Here is a 25545-nt window from a genome sequence, read left to right on the forward strand (position 1 = left end):
TGCAGAAAGATCTTATTAACCTAACAATGAGTTTACACTGCCTTCGTATTACGAGAGATGATATCTTCATGATGAAAGAGGTCGATTTTATCTACTCGTCTTATTACTAAAAATAAGTATAACATAGGCGATAAGTATGGGAAAAATATTTTATTAACTTCACGAAATACTTTGAAATTAAACGTGGAAGATATGCGTTGCGAAAAAAATGGGAGTAGTATAATAAATACATATTTTAGAAGAAAAAATATTGCGTGAAATGTACGCAGAAGCTTGGTAGACTTAATTTGAATCATTGGTAAGTAAAGTATTTCATAAATATATCATTCGTATGAGAAAAATTATGGTAAAATAAATATATGTATGTAATAAAATACCTAGGTACCTACCTATACATTTTATTAAGTACTTACAAATAGTACCTACATAAAACAGTTCTACCACCAGATGTCGCATGTGTTGCACTGAATAAAACAAAAGACATCAGATAGAAAAAATATAATATTGTAAACTGTCAGAATCAGATAGATAGAAAATTATTGTAAAGATTAATTAAGAATAAACTTTTATTGTTGTTTCTTTAATTACAAAGCAACACATTGTTTATTTTATTATTATACACCCACTTTACATATTATTTACACCCAATTTACGAAGGAAAATATTACCACGTTATATGTATATAAATTACTACGTTGCGATGCCTCTTAAAGAGGAAAAGTTTTCGAAATATCCTAAATTTGTATGGTTTAAGGATAATTTTAATACAAAATTTCGTTTTCACGCAGTTGCCTCTGGCGAAATTCGAAGGAAAACTTAGTTTTGAAACGCAAAATTTAGTCAGATTTCTTAAAATAGGATCGTTCCTATCTTGCATGACTTTGTTGGCCAATTAGCCATTTATTTTTAAATGAATAATTGAGGTATAATTTGGTATTATTATAAGGGGTTGGCGAGAGTCGTGGTATATCATGCCACGCTGTAAAGCCTGGAGCGAGTGGCTATTCATTCCTCATTAGGCAGAAAATTGCAGAGGTAATTGAAGGAACTTAGTTGTTCTCGGTATAATAAAACTGAATAAGTTAGACAAAGGATCATAATACCCATTGTAGGAACGCTAACGTTACATATACCTGAATCATAAAAAAACATAATATGTATTTTCAAAACTAATGCAAAACATCAGCAATAATGTCGCGGACCATATCGATACCTGGAATATGTCACCTTCTAACAATGTCAACTAAAGCAATCATTATTGCAATTTTCAGGCTAATGCATAATTCTTTGTTTTTCAAATGTTCATCCTTGTTTAGATAAATACTTTTGTAACCAATAATATACATACTTCAAAAGTGAAAACATATTCTTTTATCATGAAGTATACAACATGATGTAATATATAATAGTATGTACAAATTGGCATGTAACATACGAGTACATGCAGACAGAAGGATATTAAATTAATAAAGGATATTTTTCCAAGTATTTTTAACATTGAAACTATCTTTGAACATTTTCGTAATAATTTGAAACACAATCCAGTATGGCAGATGTAGACCGCTTTGTGTTACCTGACTATAAACGCTCGTCAACATTCTTGAACTGTTTTATTCGCGCACGTGCTCTGCGCAACGACAGTTTTTTTTCTGAATCCCTATTTGGCCTTTTATTCGGTGTTGCTTTGTTTATGAGTTTTTGTTGTGCCTCCTGGCTTTTTCTTACCGAAATCGATAAAATCTGATTTTAAGTGTTTTGCTAATATAATCAGATCAAGTAGAAAGACATATAAATTATTTAATTCAAATTAATGTCCGATATTTATTTTCTACATATTGGTTGCAGTATAAAATAAAGTTGGTATATATGTTTATAATATATTTACCAAATACTGCAATCGAAATTAATAGCTCTTCGTGTTTATAGAGTATTAATCATATCAACTAACCCATTAATAGATGATAATATAAAATACACACACAAACGCGTATTTGTGTATTTATATATATATATATATATATATATATATATATATATATATATATATATATATATATACATACATATTTATATATATATATATATATATATATATATATATATATATATATATATATATATATATATATATATATATGTATATTTAAATATATATATATATATATATATATATATATATATATATATATATATATATATATATATATAGTATGTATATATATATATATATATATATATAAATATATATATATATATATATATATATATATATATATATATACATATATATATATATATATAATATATATATATATATATATATATATATATATATATATATATATATATATATATATATATATATATATATATATTGGGTTGATAAAAGTAATGACCGTTTTTTATGATCCCAGGTAAAAAAAAATTTTTTTCATAAATTATGAATAGTATCTTCTTTTTTATGATTCCATTGTATAAAGGATGCTTTTCCTCTACTTTCTATTCAGTTTTGGCCTAGCCAGAGTACAGTAATGACCCCTTGTATTTTTTCAAAATGTCGCTCGATAAAGTGCATTTACGTCATTGTTTACTTTATGAATTCCGTAAAGACAATACCGCGAGTGTGGCAACCAAAAACATTTGTGAAGTTTATGGAGCAGATGTCATCAAAGTTCGACAGGTACGAAGATGGTTTGCAAAATTCCTATCTGGAGATTTTTCACTCATTGATAAACCACGTACCGGGCGGCTATTGAAGTCTGATGACTACAAGTTAAAAGTCATAATTGACACCAATCCACGTCTAACCATCAGGGAGATTGTGTCAATGATGGGAGTCAACCAAACAATCGTATTAAGACATTTGAAGCGTATGGAAATGGTTTCGCGGTACGACGTTTGGATACCTCATCAATTGTCGGCTGCCAATTTATTGGATCGTGTTTCAACGTGCGTTGCTTTGAGTGCGAGACAAAAACATGAACCTTTTTTGCATCGTTTGGTGACGGGAAATGAGAAACGGGTCGTGTACAACAACGTGACAAGAAAAAGACATTGGGCTATACCTGGACAAGCCCCATTTACAACTTCGAAGGCCGAAATCCATAAAAAAAAGTTATACTTTGTGTTTGGTGGGATAATAAGGGTATTGTGTATTTTGAACTCTTGGAACATGATCAGACAAGTTAAGCAGAACAATATTGTCAGCAATTATCCAAATTGAACATGGACCTTCAAAACGATAGACCAGAATTGGTAAACAGAAAAGGGGTAGTGTTTCATCACGACAACGCGCGACCACATGTGGCTATGATGACCCAACACAAGCTAAATGAGTTAAATTGGGATGTTATCAAGCATCCACCGTATTCTCCAGAACTTGCTCTTTCTGATTTTTATTTATTCCGATCACTGCAAAAAAAATTAAATGATGAAAAAAATTATACAATAGAGCAGGTTACAACATCCCTTACTTCATTTTTCGCATCAAAATCCACGGATTTTTTTACTACTGGTATTAATAAGTTGATAGAGAGAGGGGAGAAGGTTATAAGAACTGATGGAAATTAAATAATTTATTAAATAAATAATACATATAAAAAAAAATTTGAAAAAAATTGTATGTAAAAAACGGTCAAAACTTTTGCATCAACCCAATATATATATATATATATATATATATATATATATATATATATATATATATATATATATATATATATATATATATATATATATATATATATATATATATATATATATATATATATTTATATTCGTTTAGGCTTGGGACATTTTTTCACCAGGTAAAATATTTCATGTTCATATATAATTTAAATTTCACATTTTAAATCTATTGTTGCAAAACGTAGTTATTTTTTACAAAATTAAATAGATATATTGATTATTAATACTAGCTATTTTTCTAAATTTTTTGATACAATATTTTTTTATGTACATTTAATATGTGGGTGTATCGATACCATGATTGACCTTGTGCATATATAATATTTGTGAAAACAAGATTAATTGTTTTGAAATAAAATACACCGTTTGGGCGTTTGGATTAATGATTTCAATATTTAAAAAAAATAATGAGCAAGTTAGTGTCTTAGCAGTACATATAACTTAATTTAATAGAACATATTTAATTAGCGGATTTAAATGATTCAGAATTCATGTGCGCCATTAACTTCAGGCGGGAAAGTGAATATTAAAAGTAATCCGAACATCTTATTCATGTAATTTGATCGTGTGGGATGATTTCTGCCTTCAGATTATTATGCCCCATTACACTTGGAATTAAGCCTTCCTTCGTGCTGGAAATAAATATTCATTCCTTGTGTTGCTGTTTTGTTGTTTAAGGCGCTATATAAACAACAAAAAATAACGCATAGGGTAAACATGGTGTTGTTGACACCCTAAAGTAATTGACAATTTTGATTTAATTTGTGAATATTTTCCGATATCATACATACATTAAAAAATTGATAAGCTATCCCATTTTTATGATATGAAAAAACTACCATTAGTGATAAATTTAGTGATTTAGTGAAACTGATTTTCGGATAAATCAAATATGTTTTTTTTAATTGCTTTTTTAACATACACATCATTTTAAACTTAAAAATCAAAGAAATAAAAAACAAAAAACAAAAAACAAAAAAAATATATTAAAATGTAATTGATATTTATTTATTTAACCAAAAAAAATTCATAGATACGATGAATGGTTTAATTGTAAATCAGAATTGACTGAAACAATCGGTTTGAAGTGTCAATAACTGGAACCTTTACCATACCTTTAATAATATATTTAAGCAATTACCTAAAGTCGAAACATTTAAAAACCTACATAAATTATAATTTAATTTATTAATCAGCATTTTAGCGCAGAATGTAAAACTTAGCGAAGAATAAAAAAAACAGAATGTTGTAGGTACATTTTGATGTTTTTTTTTTTAAATTTTATAACGTTGAGAGTAAACTGTTTTTTTTTTATCTTCCAAAAATGTGTTTATTAAGGCCATTGGACGCTTTTACATAAGATACAATACCAATTATAAAATTCTGTCACAACTTTTATATATACACAGGAAGGTATATATTTTATGTAAAATGTATACGAGAAGAAGGCAGTATTACGGAACATATCGTAGTCGTACAGGAGAAAGTGACCAACTGACAAAACGTAAAATGTTCAGGCGGGCCATTTAACCGTTTTTACACTTTTGTCATCAATTAAAAACAAAGAAATAATGTATTCACGATTGTGATTATTTTTATGTGAAAAGAGATGTTTACTAATATTGAAATGAGTAAATAATATTTTAGAAAATTTACATCCTAAAGTTTTTAAAATTACTTAATGGCAAAAATCTGGGAAAAAATGCAGATAGTCACTTTAGATTCTTAGAATGAGAACGGAAACGTTAGTTACAGATCCAAAAGTTTAATTCAAAGCATTTTATTTTATTAATTTAAATTAAGAAAGAAACTTTTTTTTGGAAAATAAACTAGCTGGTAACATAACATATTTTTTTTAATTAGCGCAGGAGTGATCATCTTGCCTTCATGTAAGTAACGATCAAGATATTACTGCATCAATACGATGCAGAGCCCTATGCACCTTAGTTGCGGATAAGGGTTAGAAGAAGATTTGAGATCTAACATATGGTCAAATCTTAATTCATGTACATTATATGGATCACTCTTTCTTGATTTTTACACATTTTCATCAATAATTTACCTCTACTGGCCATTTGACTTCGAATTTAGTCACTTTGTTTCTCTAGAAACGTTTAAATGTCAAATGTTTCATACAGAACTTTAAATAACTTCATGGCGTTGAAAATTGTTACAACAGGCAATAATGTCCAACCGTCACTTGGTCACTTTTGCTTGTAAAGAAAATGAACATCAATGCAGTTAGTCATTTTTAACAAGTCAAAATATTATACTTCCAAGTTTAAAATCGCTCTGGGATTTTTTTCAGAGTAGTATGAAGCTAGTAAGATGTCAAATAGTTAATAATCACGTTTTTGTAAAAACTGCAGTTGGTCACTTTCTCCTGTATGACTACGATATGCTAGCTTGATGGTATTATTTAATAACTTATGATGTCTGTTAAAATATAATTAACGTCTATTTCTCAAAAGAAGATAAAGATTAAAGTTTAAAATATTTATTAATCAAGAAACGGAAGAAAACAGACAAATCATCTGTTGTACATACAAATTTATCATCATTAGTAGATTCGAATTCCTGATGTACCAATCAATGTATGTAACATAATATGTTTGGTCGCAGTTTCGTATTTATTGACTAATTTCAAGGATTTACTAACTTCATTTACTAGTTATTGGTACTTCCAGCACACTTGAGATTAGAGGCTGCGCTTTGTGTGCTTCCCACACAGAATAATAATGAAAAATATCTCGATTCGTACATTTTGCAATGGGTTATTGCATGCATTATAACTGATTTGTTGCAATCAATGATTGCAGCATTTCCGAACGCCTCTCAGCTGATTCATCTATTAGCAAAACATTAATTATTATCTTCACCATGTAATACTTTATTATATAAGGCGATGATTGTTCATTTCCTTGCAAAAACAAATTGAACTAAAATTATATGGATAGATGTTACATTATCTATAGACTACAAATGTATACAAGTAATCAGGGCTTTTTTTTCATGTAAAGCGGTGGAACTGCGTTCCAGTACCCTTTTTCAAGGATAAATATAAATATGTATATTTTCATTTTCAAAATCAATCCGACGAAACAATCTACATTTGATTAATTCGTCAAAATGATAAAATTAGTTTTTATTTTTTTAAATACTAGTAATTTAGCGAAATTAAAGTCAAATGAATAATTCGATTTTTTTTTTAAATTTTCGCTGATAACGAAAAAACAATATCATGACTTTTTTTAAAGTCAATCCAGTTTTTCAGTTACTCGCTAGTATTAATATTTGAATGCTCCAAATTTCATGCAATATTATAGAATGCATACTGTCGGCTTTTGCCAACAGTTATAATGTGCTGGGTTACGAGTGTTTTTGCCTAGAATTTTCACTCATGAATTACATGAAATTATAGTAACTTTAAACATAAGAGTAAACCAACTCACAAGTAGTAAGAGGCTATAAAAGTAATAAGGTTGTAGGAACATGATAAGCGGTGTTGCATAAACCGTAGTTAGATTCTCAGTCACTTGGATGATAGGTAATTTAAACAAAAAATGCTGGGCACCGATTGCATGCGAATGTTACCGATCTTATAACATATAATAAGATAACTTCAAATTTCCTTCTGGACTTTTATTTCTTATGTTTTCAGCACTTTAAAACCGTATTGCAAGTAAGTTAAAATAACCAAAAAAATAAAGTTTTTTACCTACAAGAAGCAAAGTTAAAATTATCTAAAATGCGAGTAGCGAGTTTAGAATCCCAGCTCTAATGGATATTAGTGATACATTGATGATTATTGTGGATACATTGCATTCCGAAAAAATATTGCACAAATAAGAATAATATATATATATATATATATATATATATATATATATATATATATATATATATATATATATATATATATATATATATATATATATATATATATATATATATATATATATATATATATATATATATATATATATATATATATATATATATATATATATATATATATATATATATATATATATATATATATATATATATATATATATATATATATAAATATATAAATATATTGTCTTCAATGGATTGTGATATCAATTCTTTTTTACTCGCACTACATCTGACTGCGAACAGTTTTGAATTTGGAATGTATAAAACAGTAGGTAACAAGATAATGGCGCGCAAGAGGATGTAAAAACTTAAACCCTTCACCCTGAGGATACATCATTTGTAAGTGCATAGTTTGACGCCACATGACGTTTGGGGAAAAATAGTATTACAGATGATAATTACTTTTTTAATGAATGTTGTGGATTACGATCAATCAAACTTTAATTAAAAACAAACTGTTATTTAATACGATATTTACATATATCGATATATGGAGTCTAAAAAAAGTACATACGAAGACGAAAAGCGTGTTTAAAAGATAAAACTAAATGCACATTCCCAAATAGTACACGTACATTTTGTAATCAATGTACCTAGTTAATTTGATTACAGTCTACAAGGAAATGTAATTAATTTATTTGTGAGGAACATTGAAACATGTTTTACTTCACATGGTTAAATTATTACTCGATGTAATCCACTTATCAAAGCGTGTAAATTAAATACCTGCTAGAAAATTTTATGCAAAGTTGTCATAAATGTTTTATTATGATTTCGACACCACAGATAAACAATAGTGTGGAGATGAAAATTTTCAGAGGGTACTCATTAAAATGTTGTAAAATCTTTGTGTTTTAAATTTAACGTAACAATCAGATCTGGAGATAAGTAATGTCCGACTTAGACATGTCAGTAAATATAGTAATATTTATCATAAAAGATAACTGGTACTGTTCTAGTTACAGGTCATATATCGCTCACTCCTTTCAAGAACGTCATAAATAAAAAATCTTGAATTTTGAGTTGTGCGTGTTTTCGGGATGCCCAGAAAATGTACTATATACCAGCAAAAGCGGCATATTTTTAACTTAATACTTACCCGCTACAGGGCAGAAAATGTTGTTTTTGCATTTCGATGAAAAAGTATTGTTTAATTATTTTTTTAAATATATTAAATATTTTTCAAATGGAGAAAAAACCTTCAGGTTTTACCTAAAAAGATCTGTTGCACAGTAAAAAGTTCAATAAGTGGCTTGATGTTAATTTTTAATACATTGTGATTTCTTTTTAAACTTTAAAAACGTTCTCCTGAAAAATCAAGTTTTTTTTTATTTATGACGTTCTTGAAAGGAGTGCGCGATATATACTCGTTCCACAAAAAAACGAGACAATACGGTTTTGAAATTATTTATGTTACAAAATATTTTTCTAAATATCCTCAAATATTGTTTTCTAGTATAATCCTATGATTTTTTTTACCCTTATCCGAACTTAATGGTGCATAGGGCACTGCATCATATCGACGCAGTGCTATCTTCATCACTGATTGCGCTTGCAGCTTTGCACTTCAGGTACCAGTCCAGGGTGATATTAAATAAATGTGAAAGTGAAAACCACCTCATTTATTTTGCCCCCCTGGGAATTGAACCCGGGACCTCCAGCACGGTAGCCAGATGCACTACGCTACGGAGGCGGACAATTTTGAATAGTAATTTAACTAAACATTTTAAATAATTACTCAAATATAATATATACTATCTTCGTTACTATTTTTGATATATAATATGTATGTATATATTTAAATGTATTAAAAGTGTGTTCGATGGTTATGCGGCTCTAACAGACCCGAGATAGATGTGTCAAATTCGACAAAGTTGACTAGGCAATCTGACGCTATACCCAAAGGAAAGTAAACCTTTGACCTAAGTCTTATTATTATTGTTTTGCTCAAGAATAAACAATTTTTATAAAAAACCTTTGAATATTTTACAAAAAAAAGTCCTTTTTAAATTATTTACACAATTAAAATTTCACTCAGTATATTCTCTTTATTTGAAAGGGATCCCCAAAATATGATAAATTACTTTATTTTTTAAAAACGCCGTGGGGTAGTCGGGTAGACGCTTGACTGCGAAATTGGCAGCGCGGGTTCGATTCCTAACCATAATATTGATTTTCTACATTATTTTTTGATATCTCATTATATATGAAGAAGAATATAAAAATGTCTTCATCTATGTTGAGATGTCAAAAAAATAATGTAAAAAATAATTAATCTCTAAATTGGAGATAATCCAGATTTCACAATTTAAAATATTGTATGTATATTAATTTTCGATTAGTCTGGTTGCGTTGTATTTTTCAAATTTACCTTACTTATCCTTACTCTCCTACCTACAGACAAACCTCTCGAAAATTAAGGCTTTGCGGGTTATTAAAAAAAATGAACATCATAAATGTCTCTTCCGCAGAAATGTTATTAGTTTTATTTTAAAACATGTTTATATAAAACGCCAATTGCGTTAATATTAGGTCATGGATAAACATAATTAATTAAATAATGGTGAATTTATTCAAACATTTTATATTTATATTTTGTATTTACATATTTAATGTTCTTTTCGCGTTATAAAATTAAATTTCGCATTCGAATAAAATGTATTAATGTCGGAGTCGGACCATTATAATTTCAAGATTTAGAGCTAGAACTGTTATGTAACATTTTATTTAAATATCACAATATGATTGCAAGTAATCTTAACGAGACTAACTCTTTTCTTTAGTGGGTTTTTTTGGTATCTCTTTTTCTACCTTCATATTCAAATTTCTCAATAATGTCCCATTTGCATCCCATCAAATATATTCTACTCTTATTTGAAAAAAAATGGAGCTTTGGACTGATCATGTAATAAATAATCGAATTAATGTCATTTCTATGCACTATTTGGGTCGGTAATTTTTTTATCGGCCATCGGCTGACGGGCCGGATCACGCGTATTCGCGTGATTGGCAATCAACGTGTAAACCCATATTATAATAGAAAGAAAACTACTGAAGACCTGAGGCGGGAATAACAATATAGATTTATTTTAAGATTGGTTGCTTAGTGTTGCCAACCAAAAATCGGTAGACATGTTTAACATGCTAGAAAGATAAGGAAATGTGCTAGAAAGAAAATAAATACCTGCTCCGTTGCTTCCACACTTGTCATCTACGTACATTATCTGCATACTTTATTTTCTTTTTCCGTTAAGTTGGCACGCTCCAGTTGAATATGAAACTCACTGGGTTTAATAAATAAAGTTTCAACTGTCATTAAAACCTTCACGGTCCACAAATCAAAAACCTTGACATTCAGCCGGATAATTAACTGTGATGTTACGTAATACTTTATAATTTAGTCTGTTGGGCGACATTATTTCTAAGGCTAGTTTCTAATATGTGTCGTCGTGAGCTGTAGCGGGATTATGTTTACAACATGCCCCGGTTTTTGTCTCGCGGTGTAGGTAACGTACTTGAATCTGCGTGATGTAAGATATAATTATTTCTGATCGAGGAATCTGAAGGCGGTCCCGGGGGGCGTATGAAGGCATTCCTGAAGTCAGCCGACTTGAGATACAAATCCACACCTTCACTTCGTGGATATAAATAGATAGGGCTTGTTCCTACAAATTATCTACGTAATCTTAACTCAATAGAAACAATGCTCGAGAGCCTTAATAATAATAATAATATGTCAAAGGCAAGGGTACTATTCTCTATCCCCTACGTTTATGTGTTTTTAAATAGTTTTTTTTTGACATCTCAAAACATACAAAGATAAGAAGAATATGAAAGTCTGGGGATTTATGGTGATTACGATCGTCATAAGCTGCTTTAAGTTATCTATGTTGAGATGTAAAAAAAATCATATGAAAAATAACTCCTATAATTGGATATAATCCAGATTTCTGAATAAGTATTAGGATACACTCAAAATGTTGTTAGTTAATAATATCATTAATTAGTTCGGGAGTCACTTTTTAACAAATATCTATCCATTTTTTTTAAATTTCACTTAGTAATTACCACAATTTCTTAAAATCTATTATAACACGTATTTCGATGCATTCCGCATCATTTTCAAACATCGTATGTGAAGCTTGTATGTGAATCGAAACATGTCAGAATAGATTTTCATAAATAGTGATATTTACCAAGAGAAATTGTAATTATAGTTGTAACTTGTGTTACAGTGTTCCTTGAGGAAATGGACATTACATAAGACAAAAACCCGGGAATGTTATTATATTTTATATAATCTACACTTTGTTTTTTACTAGTTGAAAACAAAAGAAGTAATTTTAAATGAAAAAAAATCACTCTTCTAAATTATTTTACTTCCAGCTTGCTTAAAAGCAAGTAAAAACAGAGGGGTTTACTTAAAAGCCTTTATGTCAACAGGAACAGTAGGCAACATAGAAAATTGTGAAAATGTATCTACATAAATATTACAATGAATAAAATATAATGAACTACGGTTTTACTATTTGTGGTTATTGCAACAACAGAAAAACAAAAACAACTGTCCTGCATTCTACTCGCACTAGCCCGTCAGGAAGGAGGCGACAAGGCCTTCTGTATTTAGTTAGTGTTTTGTGCAAAAATCAATGTGGTCCAATAGGCTTATAAAAACTTATATAATGACAATCCTATTTCTACGATTGAATGTCAAGGTTTTTGATTAGCAGACCGTGAAGATCATAAGAACATTTCAGAGTTTGTCTTGTCTCTCAAAAAGTAAGTTCGCAAATAAAATCAATAATATTTAAACCGTGTACCGTGCACATGAAACATGATATAATTCACTTATTTTTATGACGATTTAATGGTACTATATATCAAGTAGTTGGGCGTAATTTAAATACATAAGAAAGGCAGATATCTCATCAGTTTTAGATTATTTATTTTAATAGCTATGTAAGTATAGTGAAACTAATTGATATAAAAATAAAAAGGTATGATAACATTATATCGGCGTGTCGAATGTATATTATAGTTCACAAACAAACTTGCTCCAAAGAAACCTGTTTTCAATTCTTTCATTAATGCTGTTAGTAGACACTAGACACCTCGATATCAAAACATTGATTGAGTTAATCAATAGGAGATTCCGGTTCGAGAATGTATGACAGGCATATAGTCGATATCTTTATAGCAACTACAAAAAAACAATAGTATTATAAGAACGTGGAATAACTTCAATTGTTAATATTTTTTAAAAATGGGACAAAATACCTGCTAACTTTTTAATAGTGTTTTTATATTTCTTGTATTCATTTATAATATAAATTATAATAAAAAATATTTAACAATTAAAATGTATCTTTGTTTTTATATCACTATAAGTGATTTTTATATATTTTATAGTGATTTTAAAAAGAAAGCAACATTTTAATTATAAAATGGGAAATCACAAAGTTATAAATTATATAAAAATATTTATTTAATATATAACAATGCTTAAAGATCATTTATCTAAAAGACATATATGTACTACATTATTTCTAAAATTTAACCTTAAAAATTATAAGATTCATTTAAAAAAAAGTATGATCCTTCGCAGGTGGAAGCACTCGGTATTCAGTTCTAATTAATAATAAGAATAACCTTTTTAAAGGATTTAAAAAAAAAAGTTTCTTCATTTATTCTTCTTGCGTAAAATATGCATATTTTTAAAGAAAAATGTAGGCTTTCATATTCCGGATTGTATTGTAGTTTATTATATCCATAGCAACTCCTATCGTAAAAGTTACTAAAAAGATTAAAATCTTTATTAAGCTTCCGAAAAGATCGTAGGCGAACAGTTCTTTCTTATAAATTAATAACTAAGATGGGTTTTAAACGTTATCTAATTCTTGATCTAGCTATAAAAAGCGGCCATATTAATTAAATTCGAGAGCGTAATAGTTCTTTAGTGCAAAACATTGTTGTCATTGTGTGAGTTTCGAGGGAGAGGGGGTTCTGTGGAGTTCATTAAAACAGTAAAATACTGTTGTAATTGGCATAATTACTACTCTTTCTTCATATGGAAAGAAAAACCATCCCATGGATAAAGTATCAATGATATTCCGCCTGGAAAACAATAAATTGGACGACTGCTATTATATCAGAAGAATACAATTTTTCTTTCGGGAACTTTTTGCCGTAATAGTAGGTACGATGCACGGAATGCGTAACAATTATTTATTGAACTCGCTAACGCCAATGACGCAACACGAGTACCGTGAATAGCTACAGAAGTAGATTAATGTGAAGAAAAACAGGGAATATGCTTTTGAAATTACAACAATAACAATTTCTTAAGCATAAGCACAGTTCGCTAAGCACTCAATATATAACAATCACACATAATAATAACGTCGTAAAAATCTTACCCCTTTAGTCCATGTTTCCACTGATAAAAAACATCTCTTTTTATCTTATCGTTCAACGTCGCAAGGGGATTAAATTTAGGAAAAAAAATCACATATGGTTATTGATAATGATGTAGAATGCATCAAAACACGTGTCATAATAGTTTGGAATTAATAATGTTATTTACCAAGTAAATGTAGGGAAAATCCACAATAAAAAAGTAAGTATGAAAAAATAGTATTCAATAAACTTTTTTGCCTTTTTGAGATACAGAATTTTTTGCCTATAACACATACTCTTATAAAGTTTTCCCCTATGACGTTTGCAGCAGTTTTTTCTATAACAGTGGCCCCCCCGTATAGCTCAGTTGGTTAAAATGTAAAAATAAAATTTAATTACATTAACCCCCTATAACGTTCCCCCCGATAACGCAGAACCTATCTGAATTTTACAATGGGGTTTTATGTACTTGCATACAAATTTTGAGAAGAATTTCCTCACTCACCCATAGTGTATTGCAGTGTTCCGCAAACTTTTTCTATTCAAGGTACACCTACCAAATTAAGAAATCTCAGAGGTGCATATTTACCATATCATGGTAACGTATTTAACATATTATATTTAATGCGAAATGTGAGCCAACTAAACTGAGCACATGCAATCAAAATTTGGACCAGTTATGTTATTTTCACAAAACTAGTTTTTTTCCACGGCACACACTTTGAGGAACAATGGCGTATTTAACACATTCCATTGACGAAGATTTATTAATAAGAACATCTTCAAGTTTATGGCTTCAACTGGATATTGTTAGAGTATCTGACCCTTCCAAGGATGAGCACATGAGCAGATCGTTAAGTTTTATGACCTAAATATAAAATAATTAAATTCAATCCTCCATTTGGGGGCGTGGTTGGAGGAATGGAAAAGTAATGTTCATTTTAATAAATCGATGAATATTCAATATTCGCAAACCAGTAACTGCACTAAATGCGGGAAAACAAGTTATGTGGTTAATTTATTATCCATATTACAGTACCTGCATACACACAAATATCTTAAGTAGGTACTGGATTAAGGATGTATCCATTATAAAGCGGTATGAAAAGTATCAGATAAAATTAGAAAATCGTTTAAACATACATTTTATACATAACGGTTGGTAAGTGGAAAGTTTTTTTAATGAGGTGATAGAGAAAATCATTTGAGATAAACTTAATTAAAAACATGTTTATCCAAAATGTTACGGTTTTGAAGATATAATTGGACATAAATCATGTTGATTTTTGAACTTTTTTACCCTTAATTGTATTCAGTTTATAACTACACTTTAGGAATAATAAAATTTTCTGTTATTGTGGGTATATATGTACCATACTTGTTCGATAAGTTAGAATAAATTTATACATTTCACGTTAACTTTAATTTTAATATAAACGATATTTAGAAACTTATAAATGACTAAAAAAACATATTGAGTCAATGGTTCATTTAGTGAATAAAATAAATTAATGCTTAAAGCACTATCATTGCGGTTTCCCATCTCATGCCCTACAAAAAAAACATTGTTTAAAATCAGTGAGGTACTATCACAATTATTTAGCTAAACATGTCAATATGTTTCAAAGCAAACAACTAATTCATCAAGATTATTGAAAACTCAAAACTATATATGTACTTCAAAAACTTTCTAATATTTCAACCCAAACCCTTTTCACAGTCAAATATTCACGAGTTCGAGAATTGCATGTTGATATTGGAAATAACATTACAGTAGTCTCGATTATCCGACCTAAACCGGCCGCAGCAAAGTCGAATAAGCGAAAATGTCTGATAACACGGAAAATGATAAAAACGATGTAGAAAATGAGTTGATTTTATTTACACATAATGCGTGCAGTCGGGTAATGGAAAGGGGCATTGCCCCGGTAGGTCGGGTAACTCGGAAAGTCGGATAACCGAGACTCTACTGTACAATTTCTGTCCTCAACTGATGACATGAGCCACTTTATAGTGAATTTTTCACGAATTTTTTGTTTTTCTTGCCAATGAAATTAAGGTATCTTTTTATAATCTTCCTTTATTTCTTTATTATTTATATATTTCAAAAATATAGTATTCCGAACATATTATTCATGTAATTTAATCGTGTGGGATGATTTCTGCCATCAGATTATTATGCCCCATTACACCTTCCTTCGTGTTGGAAATATTTTACTATTTAGTTGTGTAGTTATACAAACAAAGAAGAAAAAAAGCATAGGGTTATCAGAGTGTTAAGGACACTCCCGGTTATTAATATTACAAATTTCATTTTTATACTTAAATTTATTTAATTTTCATTGAGGGGGTGTCAAAAACACTCTGTTTTCCCATTTTTTTCTATAGGGTATTAAACAACTATCCACCAACACTTTGTCCACTTACGTAGGGTCAAAGCGCTTGGCCACCGTGCTGGAGGTCAAAATAAATACGGGTGATTTTCACTCTCATATTTATTTAATATCACCCTGGACTAGTATAAGAAGCAGCGGGCTGAACACTTTGCCATCATGCAATTAAAGATCAAGATAAAACTGCGTCTCTACGATGCAGTGCCCTATGCACCATTAGGTGCGAATAAGGGTGAATTGAAAAAGAAAGTACACCAACATTTAGCAGATGAATATTTTAAGCACGAAGGAAGATAACCATTATTTTAAAATATTTAATATACTTTACAACATTTTGAATTATCTGGTCAAATTATAAGCTTAATAATAAAAATGAAAATGGTATTTTCTGGCGTTTCTCATGTGTGTGATTATAATCCAGGATTCGGATCTCACATACTAATATAAGAGTTTCTGCTTAATAAAAAGCTTCTTTACATCTCACCAATAGATGTCTCTAGTGAAGTTCTAGTGATTCATGAACAAGGTTTCTAAATTGGTTCATATATATAGAACTTCCAAGAATTTGAGTAGTGTGGTTGTCAATAATGGGTAGAATTGGTGAATGTTACACGTGTGTAAAGTGATCACTTAAACCAGCCTATGACGGTCGTAAGCCCCGTAAATGCCCAGACTTCCATATTCTTCTTCATCTTTGATGAGATGTCAAAAATAATATTTAATATACTTAATAACGTTTGTCTTTTATATTGAATTGTTTGCTAATAATTGAATCCGTGACTATATCCGATTGCCTACGCATGTCTATATTAACAATGTCCGCATACTGGCTAAGCCCTTTTCGACTAATTGTTTAATGCCTTTTCACATTGTTTCCTACTTGTTTGGTAATATGGATATGGATAATTATAATATCCAGTAATATTGGTCCGTATTGCTTACCTTGGCCTCCAATGTCTCGAGTTGGGCCATTCTTGGTGGAATGCCTCCGGCCGCACACTGCAATAAACAATAAACAATTAATGTACGTATAAATTACAACTTAAAAATAATACGTATTTCTACATGGCATTGAACACATATTACTACATGCATCAAAAATATTTTATGGCTTTTGTTATTTATATTTTTCTGAAGAAAAAATGTCAGTCATTTGAGCTCGTATATCTTTTTATAGAGGAAAGCGTGCCTAAAAACGAACTTGATATTTGCATGCGTGATAAAAGGTCCTAAAAATACAACGGATATTTTTACAAAACAATATTATTATTATTTTGTCCGCCTCCGTAGTGTAATGGTCAGCACGCTAGGCTACCGTTCTGGAGGTCCCGGGTTCGATTCCCAAGGGGGGTAAAATAAATATAAGTGATTTTTTCACTGTCATATTTATTCAATACTACCCTGGACTGGTACCTGAAGCGGAGGGCTGATCATCTTTCCTTCATGTGTAAACGATCAAGATAACACTGCGTTTATATGAAGCAGTGCCCTATGCACCATTGGGGTGCGGATAAGGGTTTTATTATTATTTTATTATTTGTATCAAGAGGCATCGCAATGTGGTATTACCAGATATTTGTAACTTGAAAATCTTTACTTGCACATAACAGATTAAAATAATATAAATGCAAAAAAAATAGATTCCGCGAATTTTAATTTGATTGACGCTATAAACTTGAAAGAAAAAAATTGAAGGTCAAAATTAAGGAAATAGTAGTAATATTTTACATACATAAGGGGTATTTGTAAATTACATTTTATCTTATATAATATAAATATAAATATATATATGTGTATATATATATATATATATATATATATATATATATATATATATATATATATATATATATATATAAATATAAATATATTTATATATATATATATATATATATATATATATATATATATATATATATATATATATATATATATATTTATATATATATATATATACATATATATATATATATATATATATATATATATATATAATATTTTACAGACATTACGTACATATCAAAAGCATGTAAAGGCAAAACCATGTGAAGGCAATTAGTATGAAAATATTTAATTAAAATTATACTAATTACACAATAACACTTATGTAAATGTGTACTTTAAAATATGCATTACGTTAAACATATTGCATATTGTAATTATTATACATATTAATGCGTGAATACCATATATCTTCAGTATGATTTCATTAAACTCATAATGGTTCTTTTGTCTTAGCATGCAAAGTTTTTTGCAAATAATGTAATGATCAAATTACCTAATAATACATTATGTATACATATGCAATGATTTTCACTCAAATCTAGCATTGTTCAAAATGTTTTATAGTGCACATGGATTCTCAAATTAATATTCTAATGGTTTAAATTACAGGTAACACAGATTATATGGTAATTGAAATAACAATTTAACATTATTATAATTACGAAATTACAGAAATAAAAAAGTCTAATAAGTGTTTTTTTTTTTAAATACGCAAATAGCCACTATTTTGTAACATAATTAGTTAATATTATCGATGTCTCAACAGAGGCAGCATTTATTTTTTAAAGACAGAGAAAATGGAAGTTTAAGCATCCCAGGGCTTACGACCTGGAACTGGCTGGCTTTAGTGATCACTTTATACACTGTGTAATATTTACCATTCTGTTCTTTGTCGAATAACATTGCATAAATTTTCGAAAGTTGTACAATGCAATGTTGTCAAAATCGCTAATAGTGACCAGATAGTGCTGCCATCTATTGAAAACCTTTGTGAAGTAAATAAAGAAAAAGTAGTTAATTGTCGAGACTACTCTGTTCAATCGTTTTCTTTAGAGTTGACCTAAAAAATATATACTCATGTGCTTGTATTGTGTATCCTCGAAGTCCTAAGAGACGAAAACATTACATAGCCCATCAGTTTTCTCCTAAAGGGAGTATAATAATAACTCGAAACTGGCAACAACACTCTAAGATGAAAAGCCATAGAAGAAGTAGAAGAAGAAGAAGAAGAAAAATAATTAATTAAATGGTTAATAATGATTTGTAGTTACATGGCAAGTGCCATGGTGCGGTTGGGTAGGCGGTTTGCAAAACTGGCGCCGTTGGGTCGATATCTACCTATCTCAAAATACATTAATTGAAAGATTTATATATTGTATATTAAAAGCATTATTAACTTTGTGGTATGATAATACAAAGTGAACGATGAATGATAAGGAGAGTGTTTTAAAAGATTTATTTTCAATTGGTCTAGGTTTCGTAATATTTATTTAATTTGTCCTTCGCCATCCTTCACCTTATCTGCAGATAAGCCTCTAAAAAAGAAGCTTCTCGGATTATTACCTAGTTAAAAAATCTTAATGATCAAGCACTTGTGACTAGCAAACGTATAATTTGTACTCTCCCACAAATTACTTAACATGACACACTTGCCGATATATTAAATATGTATCTCAATTTATTATCGATATAATGTAATTTATTACGTATATTATGTGTTTTATTATAACACTGTGTCTAATTTTGAAAGCTGAGGTCAAAAGAAAGATCGAGCGTGTGAACGCTAAAATGGCGTCCACTTCACGCACGAAATATTCGGATATTTAATTTGTAACATTGACATGATAAATTTATTACGTGTGGCTTTCATTCAGATACGAACCCAAGTTTGCCTACGCAAATAACGCTGATCTTGTTGTAATAATGGGAACACCAAAATAACCTGTCACCTACCAACCCAATAAATGATTGATTATTATGCATACACTGCTAGAATACCTTTTTTGAAAATATTAAATTTGGTAAAGAGTGAAAAGTAAACTGTCATATTAAAAAATAGAAATATGATCACCATAAAATTATTATTAATTATAATTTCGCTTGGTAAATACCGATTTTTCCATTCCTCATCGTTTTTGAAAATCGTATAAGAAGGTAGGTCTTAATTTTTGAAAAAAAAAATTGAAAATATGAAATTAAATTTAAAATGAATAGATATGCCATATATACCACAAAGTGATTGAATCAATTTATGAAACATTTCAATTATCCCCATCACAGCCTTATACGAGTATTCCTTTCTAATATCTTAATTATTTTGTCATACATCAATTTTTCCATACATTTGTCTGAGGGATTGTTCCACCGGCGTTCACTCTGCTTTCATCTTTCTTTTTCTAAATTTCTTATTGTTCACTTCTATATATCAATCTATGTTGGAATACTTCATTGTGAACTGCCAGGGACATATTACCATATAATAAAAAAAATACACATAAACATTATTCTATATTATGGATATTACATATTTATTATGTAACATATTACTATACAGTTTGGTCAATGGCATCATTCTATTTATTGGATGCCTCATATTAATGTCCAGCAGTAAAAATAAGTGGTCTTCAAAATGGGTTGAAATGTTTTAAACATCTTACCACCCACGCGTACACATATATACATATGTATGTAGGTACATATATTGCTTTTCAGTAATAACATGACAATATACCGAGGGAAATAAAATACAGTTTATCCACTACAACTTGCTACTGGGGGGTCGAAAATCAACTCTTGAAACCTTCCACGCAATCTGGATACCTGGACCTCCAAGTTGTAATTATTGTACATTATAGTACTCGATATTTCATGGTAAATAATCAATTTAAAAGTAGCTACTAACTACATTTGGTGTACTGGACTACAAGAGCATCTCTCTATATATATGTATAGCAACTCTGTATATGGCGCCGAAGTCACAGCACATTACCACAGGGCCTTAAATTCAAGAGATGTTGGAATCTAAAAAAATAATTGAAAATGTTTATTTGAAATAAATCTACAATATATTCCCAAATATTGCAATGAGGGTGTTTTAGAAATGAAAAAGGGGTACAAATTATTATTCTTCATTAATCCCTTACTTATTTAAGATAGTACTGTTTTTGCAAATCGATTCTGCTTAATTTTGAGCTTTTAGGAAACTAGTCCTACATTTTTGAGCCGTTAAACCTTGTTTCGCTGTTGTACATGCTCAAAATATCAGAATGAGGGTAAGGTCTGTTTTCGATATTGAAAATTCCCGATATTTCTTGTACAATATCTGGTCACTCGTGCTTGAAAACCGAAGTAAAAGTATGTCAAATTGCTCTATTTTGCTTATAACATGAATGAAGAATATGAATGGCAAAGCCATGGTCGCCGATAGGTGTGACAAACAATATTTTCCATGCATATTTCATGGTAATTTGTCGTGTATAATAGTAACATTATGTGTCGATGTACTATGTATATACTCGTACACGTTTCTACAATAGTTGCAAACTATTGTAGATTCAAGAGGTCGTAACAAAGAGAACCGTTCGGCGTGAAGGCCACGGAAGCATTGTTTTACGTAAGGATAATTATAATAAATTGTAGACTTTAATAACTGGTTGATTCTATAATGCCTTCTTGTGAGGGTCTTCCGATACACAAATTATAGGACTGCAGGCTCTAATAATGCATCTGCATCGGAGCATCTTGAATATATCAATAATCAATTCTGGATAATATATAATATATGTTCAAACTATCACAAGTCGTGCCTACGAAAAACTTATGTTTATTATTTGAATTTATAATAAAATATATAATTGTACCTTAGTTTCAATTTTATTTATAGAACCAACTTGAGGTTATGTATATAAGAAATTAATAAATTAAATTTTTTGTGATTTATTTTGCCTTGGTGTGTATAATAAAAAGATCATTTTATTGCTCCACGGAAAAAATGGATCTGAAATTTTATCATTTTGTTATGTGTGTTATTATTGATAATATATTTTTTTTTATTGAAAAATGTGTAACGAAATTCAAACAAAAGCACAGTGTAATATTTTTATTCCTATTTTTTCACTTTTGCGTTAACGGTTAACAGTCGAATTCATGTCTCTTATTTAGAAATAATCACTGTAGTCGTCAGTCAAATAACAGCCTATATAGAGAAGACGATTATAACTGATCTAAAACTCAAGCAATTATATTATAGTGTGGGAATAGGTATTGTCAAAAACGTCAACATACCATATGTGAGTTATGTATGTATCTATACAGCACGAAAAAAGTATCAACAACTCTGATAACACTATTGTTCTCAAAAAAATAATTCTGGAAAAAAATGTAGATTACACTTAATTTAAAAATTTCGATTAGGATTTATATTATATATTTATTTGTTCTACATACAAATTCTCCATATGATTTTATACAAAAAAGATATTCTATTTTACAGGTTATATGTAGTATAGGTACTTAGATTAATTATTAATAATAATATAACATACGAGAAAACTATAGTTTCCAATTAATATGTTAGATCTATTTCTGTTATGTTTAAATATGCATATCTATTACAATTAAAACCCAAATTCAGTTAGAACTCTGTTTTTCCCAGGAAAAATAGCTGGCAGAGTATAAAGCCTTATATGAATACCAATATATGTATGAGAAAAGACCAACCGAAGATCTCACAAGATATTATGTAAATTTCATTTCCTAGTTAAAATTAGTTTTAACAAACATATTTCATTACATTCTTTAAGGGATTTTAATTTTTTGCTAGAAAATATTAGAAAGTATACATTTTTTTCGTTACTAGTACAACGACAAAATTAGGCTAGTAGAAATGGATTATCTGCGAGTACATATATGTGCTAATGTCAATCAGTATATGTCTATCATATTATAACAACATTATTTTTTTAAATTTACGGGGGAACGACATGTTATTATTTAAATTACTCTGTTTGAACAATGAAATTGCAGGTAGCCAGGTCATTTGCGTCCATAGAAACTCCCATAGGATGTTACGACATAGCAGGATGGCAATAACATTAATTGTAGATAAAGAATTTCATTTCGTAAAATGGGGCTCGCACTAAGGGGGGGTCTTTAAAAGCACCAAATAAATTTTATTTTAAAAATAAGATTGTTTACATTCTGATGAACATTTTGGCCACTGATATTTGTAACATTGTTATCAATCAGTATTTTTTCATCGTCAATATATTTCTTAAAATATTTATTTTTGATAAAACGTCTCAATTCATTAGTGTAGCTTCCTGATTTAATAACAAAATAATCCAGTATTAATTTGCAATCATTTTAACAATATTATACATAATTTACGTATTTATTGCATACCTATTATAAAAATTCATCTTGGAAAAAGGTATCGTTTTCCTACCTAATTTATTTTTCATTTTAATGTTTAAAAAAAGGTGTATTTATATATAAAACCTATCTATGTATATATATATCGACATTTTTCCAGAAAATTATCGTTTAAGCCACTATGGAATATATTGTTTTATTTTAGTGAATCTACACAAAACAAATATACGCATGATCCCAAAAAATGTGCACTTTGAACAAAAGGACTTTGGATACCTGAAAGAGTCAAAAACTGACTTTTAAAATTAATCCATCCGACCTCGATACTCTATATACCATACGTTACATTATAATAGGTATAATCAAAATAATTAAAGTATATATAATATATTTCCGCCGATTGCAAAACAAACATGAAAGCTCCTTAAAATTACGCTAGAATTAGGTTGGCCCAATAATTTCGGTTGTTTATATTTCTAGGTTAATGGAGTTGTGCGGAAATGAAGAATATAGTTATTATACCCCAAGTAGTAGTTTTACGCCGTACAATATATTATTTACTTGATCATGCAATCCAGTTCCAAGTTTTTCTCAAGAAGGTCAGCGGCGATCGTGATGAGAAAAGCGAAAATATACAGCGATCAATCAAACCCAGCGATAAAAACTAAAAGTAAACTTATATGTACAACTTACAGTTACGAGTACGTAGCGACGGGAAGCTGCGCAATATTGAACCATCGTAGATTTTATTACGCAATAGAAAGAGCTAAATTCTCGTAAATCAAGTTTTTATTTTTACAATTCCCAGAAGCATTTAAAACGTACGATTGTGTTAGAAGCAAACTTATTATCCCCTTAAATAAAAAAATTAATTATTGACCACAAATAAAGTTAATAAAATGTTACCATATATATAATAACATCAATGTTTATTTATTAAATTATATTTATTTAATTTAATTTATATTTGAAGCATTGACTTTGTGATTTTCCATTTTATAATTAAAATGTAACTTTATTATATTTTTACATTTTTAAGTTACATTTTAATTATATTTTTTCAAGTACATAAATTATCATAGTTCCGTACCCCACGTTAAAAAAAAAAACAAAGCCAATATACTTTTTCAAGATGGCGATTCGTTAAGTTTCACGTAAATTTTAAAGATAATATATGTATAATTTATTCTTTTTTATGTATGATACTTTTCTATATATTATATTATATACTTTATGAATGATTAAGCCTTATTTTTCAAAGTTTATATAATAATAATAAAACCCTTATCCGCACCCCAATGGTGCATAGGGCACTGCATTATATAAACACAGTGCTATTTTGATCGTCAACACACAAATGAAAGGTGATCAGCCCTCCGCTTCAGGTACCAGTCCAGGGTAATATTGAATAAATATTAGAGTGAGAAAAATCACTTATAGAACCCGGGACCTCCAGAACGGTAGCCAAGCGTGCTGACCATTACACTACGGAGGCGGACAGTTTATATAATCTGATAAAATTAAGGGTATATTGCAACACGTATATTTTAACATGAAAAAAGGGAATAACCCGCAAAGCCTCTACTTTGAGAGGTTTGTCTGCAGTTCAAAATTATGTGGAATGCATCGACACACGTGTCACAATAGATTTTAAGAAAAAGTGGTTTTTACCAAGTCATAATTTTTTTAGGTTATACTGTATTAATAATTCCTACTACTGACGTTTTGGTGCCACATTTTTAGGGAGCTGTGGCATCAAAACTTAGTCGTCTGCCATTTTCACCATGAAATTAGAGTTTTTACTAATTTTTCTTCTTCAGCGTTGTCCTCCATTTATGGATATAGGCCTTTTCCATATACTTCCATTGCTTGCAGCCAATTTCTACTCCCACAGCGGCATCATCTTTTTTGAAGTCTTCCGACGTCTCTTTTATCCTCTCAAGGTCTCCATCCCAAAATTTAAGGGGTCCACCTTGCGGGGTCCTGTCTTGTAACGTGTCCCGCCCATTGC

The 25545-nt window shown here is 29.4% G+C and overlaps 1 protein-coding gene across 4 annotated transcripts in view; it reads right to left on the bottom strand.

Annotated features, from left to right (window-relative positions):
* Positions 1–25545, bottom strand: part of sprt (PDZ domain-containing protein sprite) — an 87514-nt gene that overhangs the window by 24897 nt on the left and 37072 nt on the right. For all 4 annotated transcript variants that reach the window (XM_088256937.1, XM_088256935.1, XM_088256934.1 and 1 more), the window contains one exon: positions 17319–17375. In XM_088256937.1, the coding sequence (XP_088113063.1) occupies positions 17319–17348 (30 nt within the window). In that variant the 5' untranslated portion in view covers positions 17349–17375. The remainder of the gene's footprint in view (positions 1–17318; positions 17376–25545) is intronic.

This window comes from Brachycentrus maculatus, unplaced genomic scaffold, assembly GCF_059751285.1.
Source record: "Brachycentrus maculatus isolate JH-2025_06_01 unplaced genomic scaffold, ASM5975128v1 h1tg000069l, whole genome shotgun sequence".
NCBI classification, from domain to species: domain Eukaryota; kingdom Metazoa; phylum Arthropoda; class Insecta; order Trichoptera; family Brachycentridae; genus Brachycentrus; species Brachycentrus maculatus.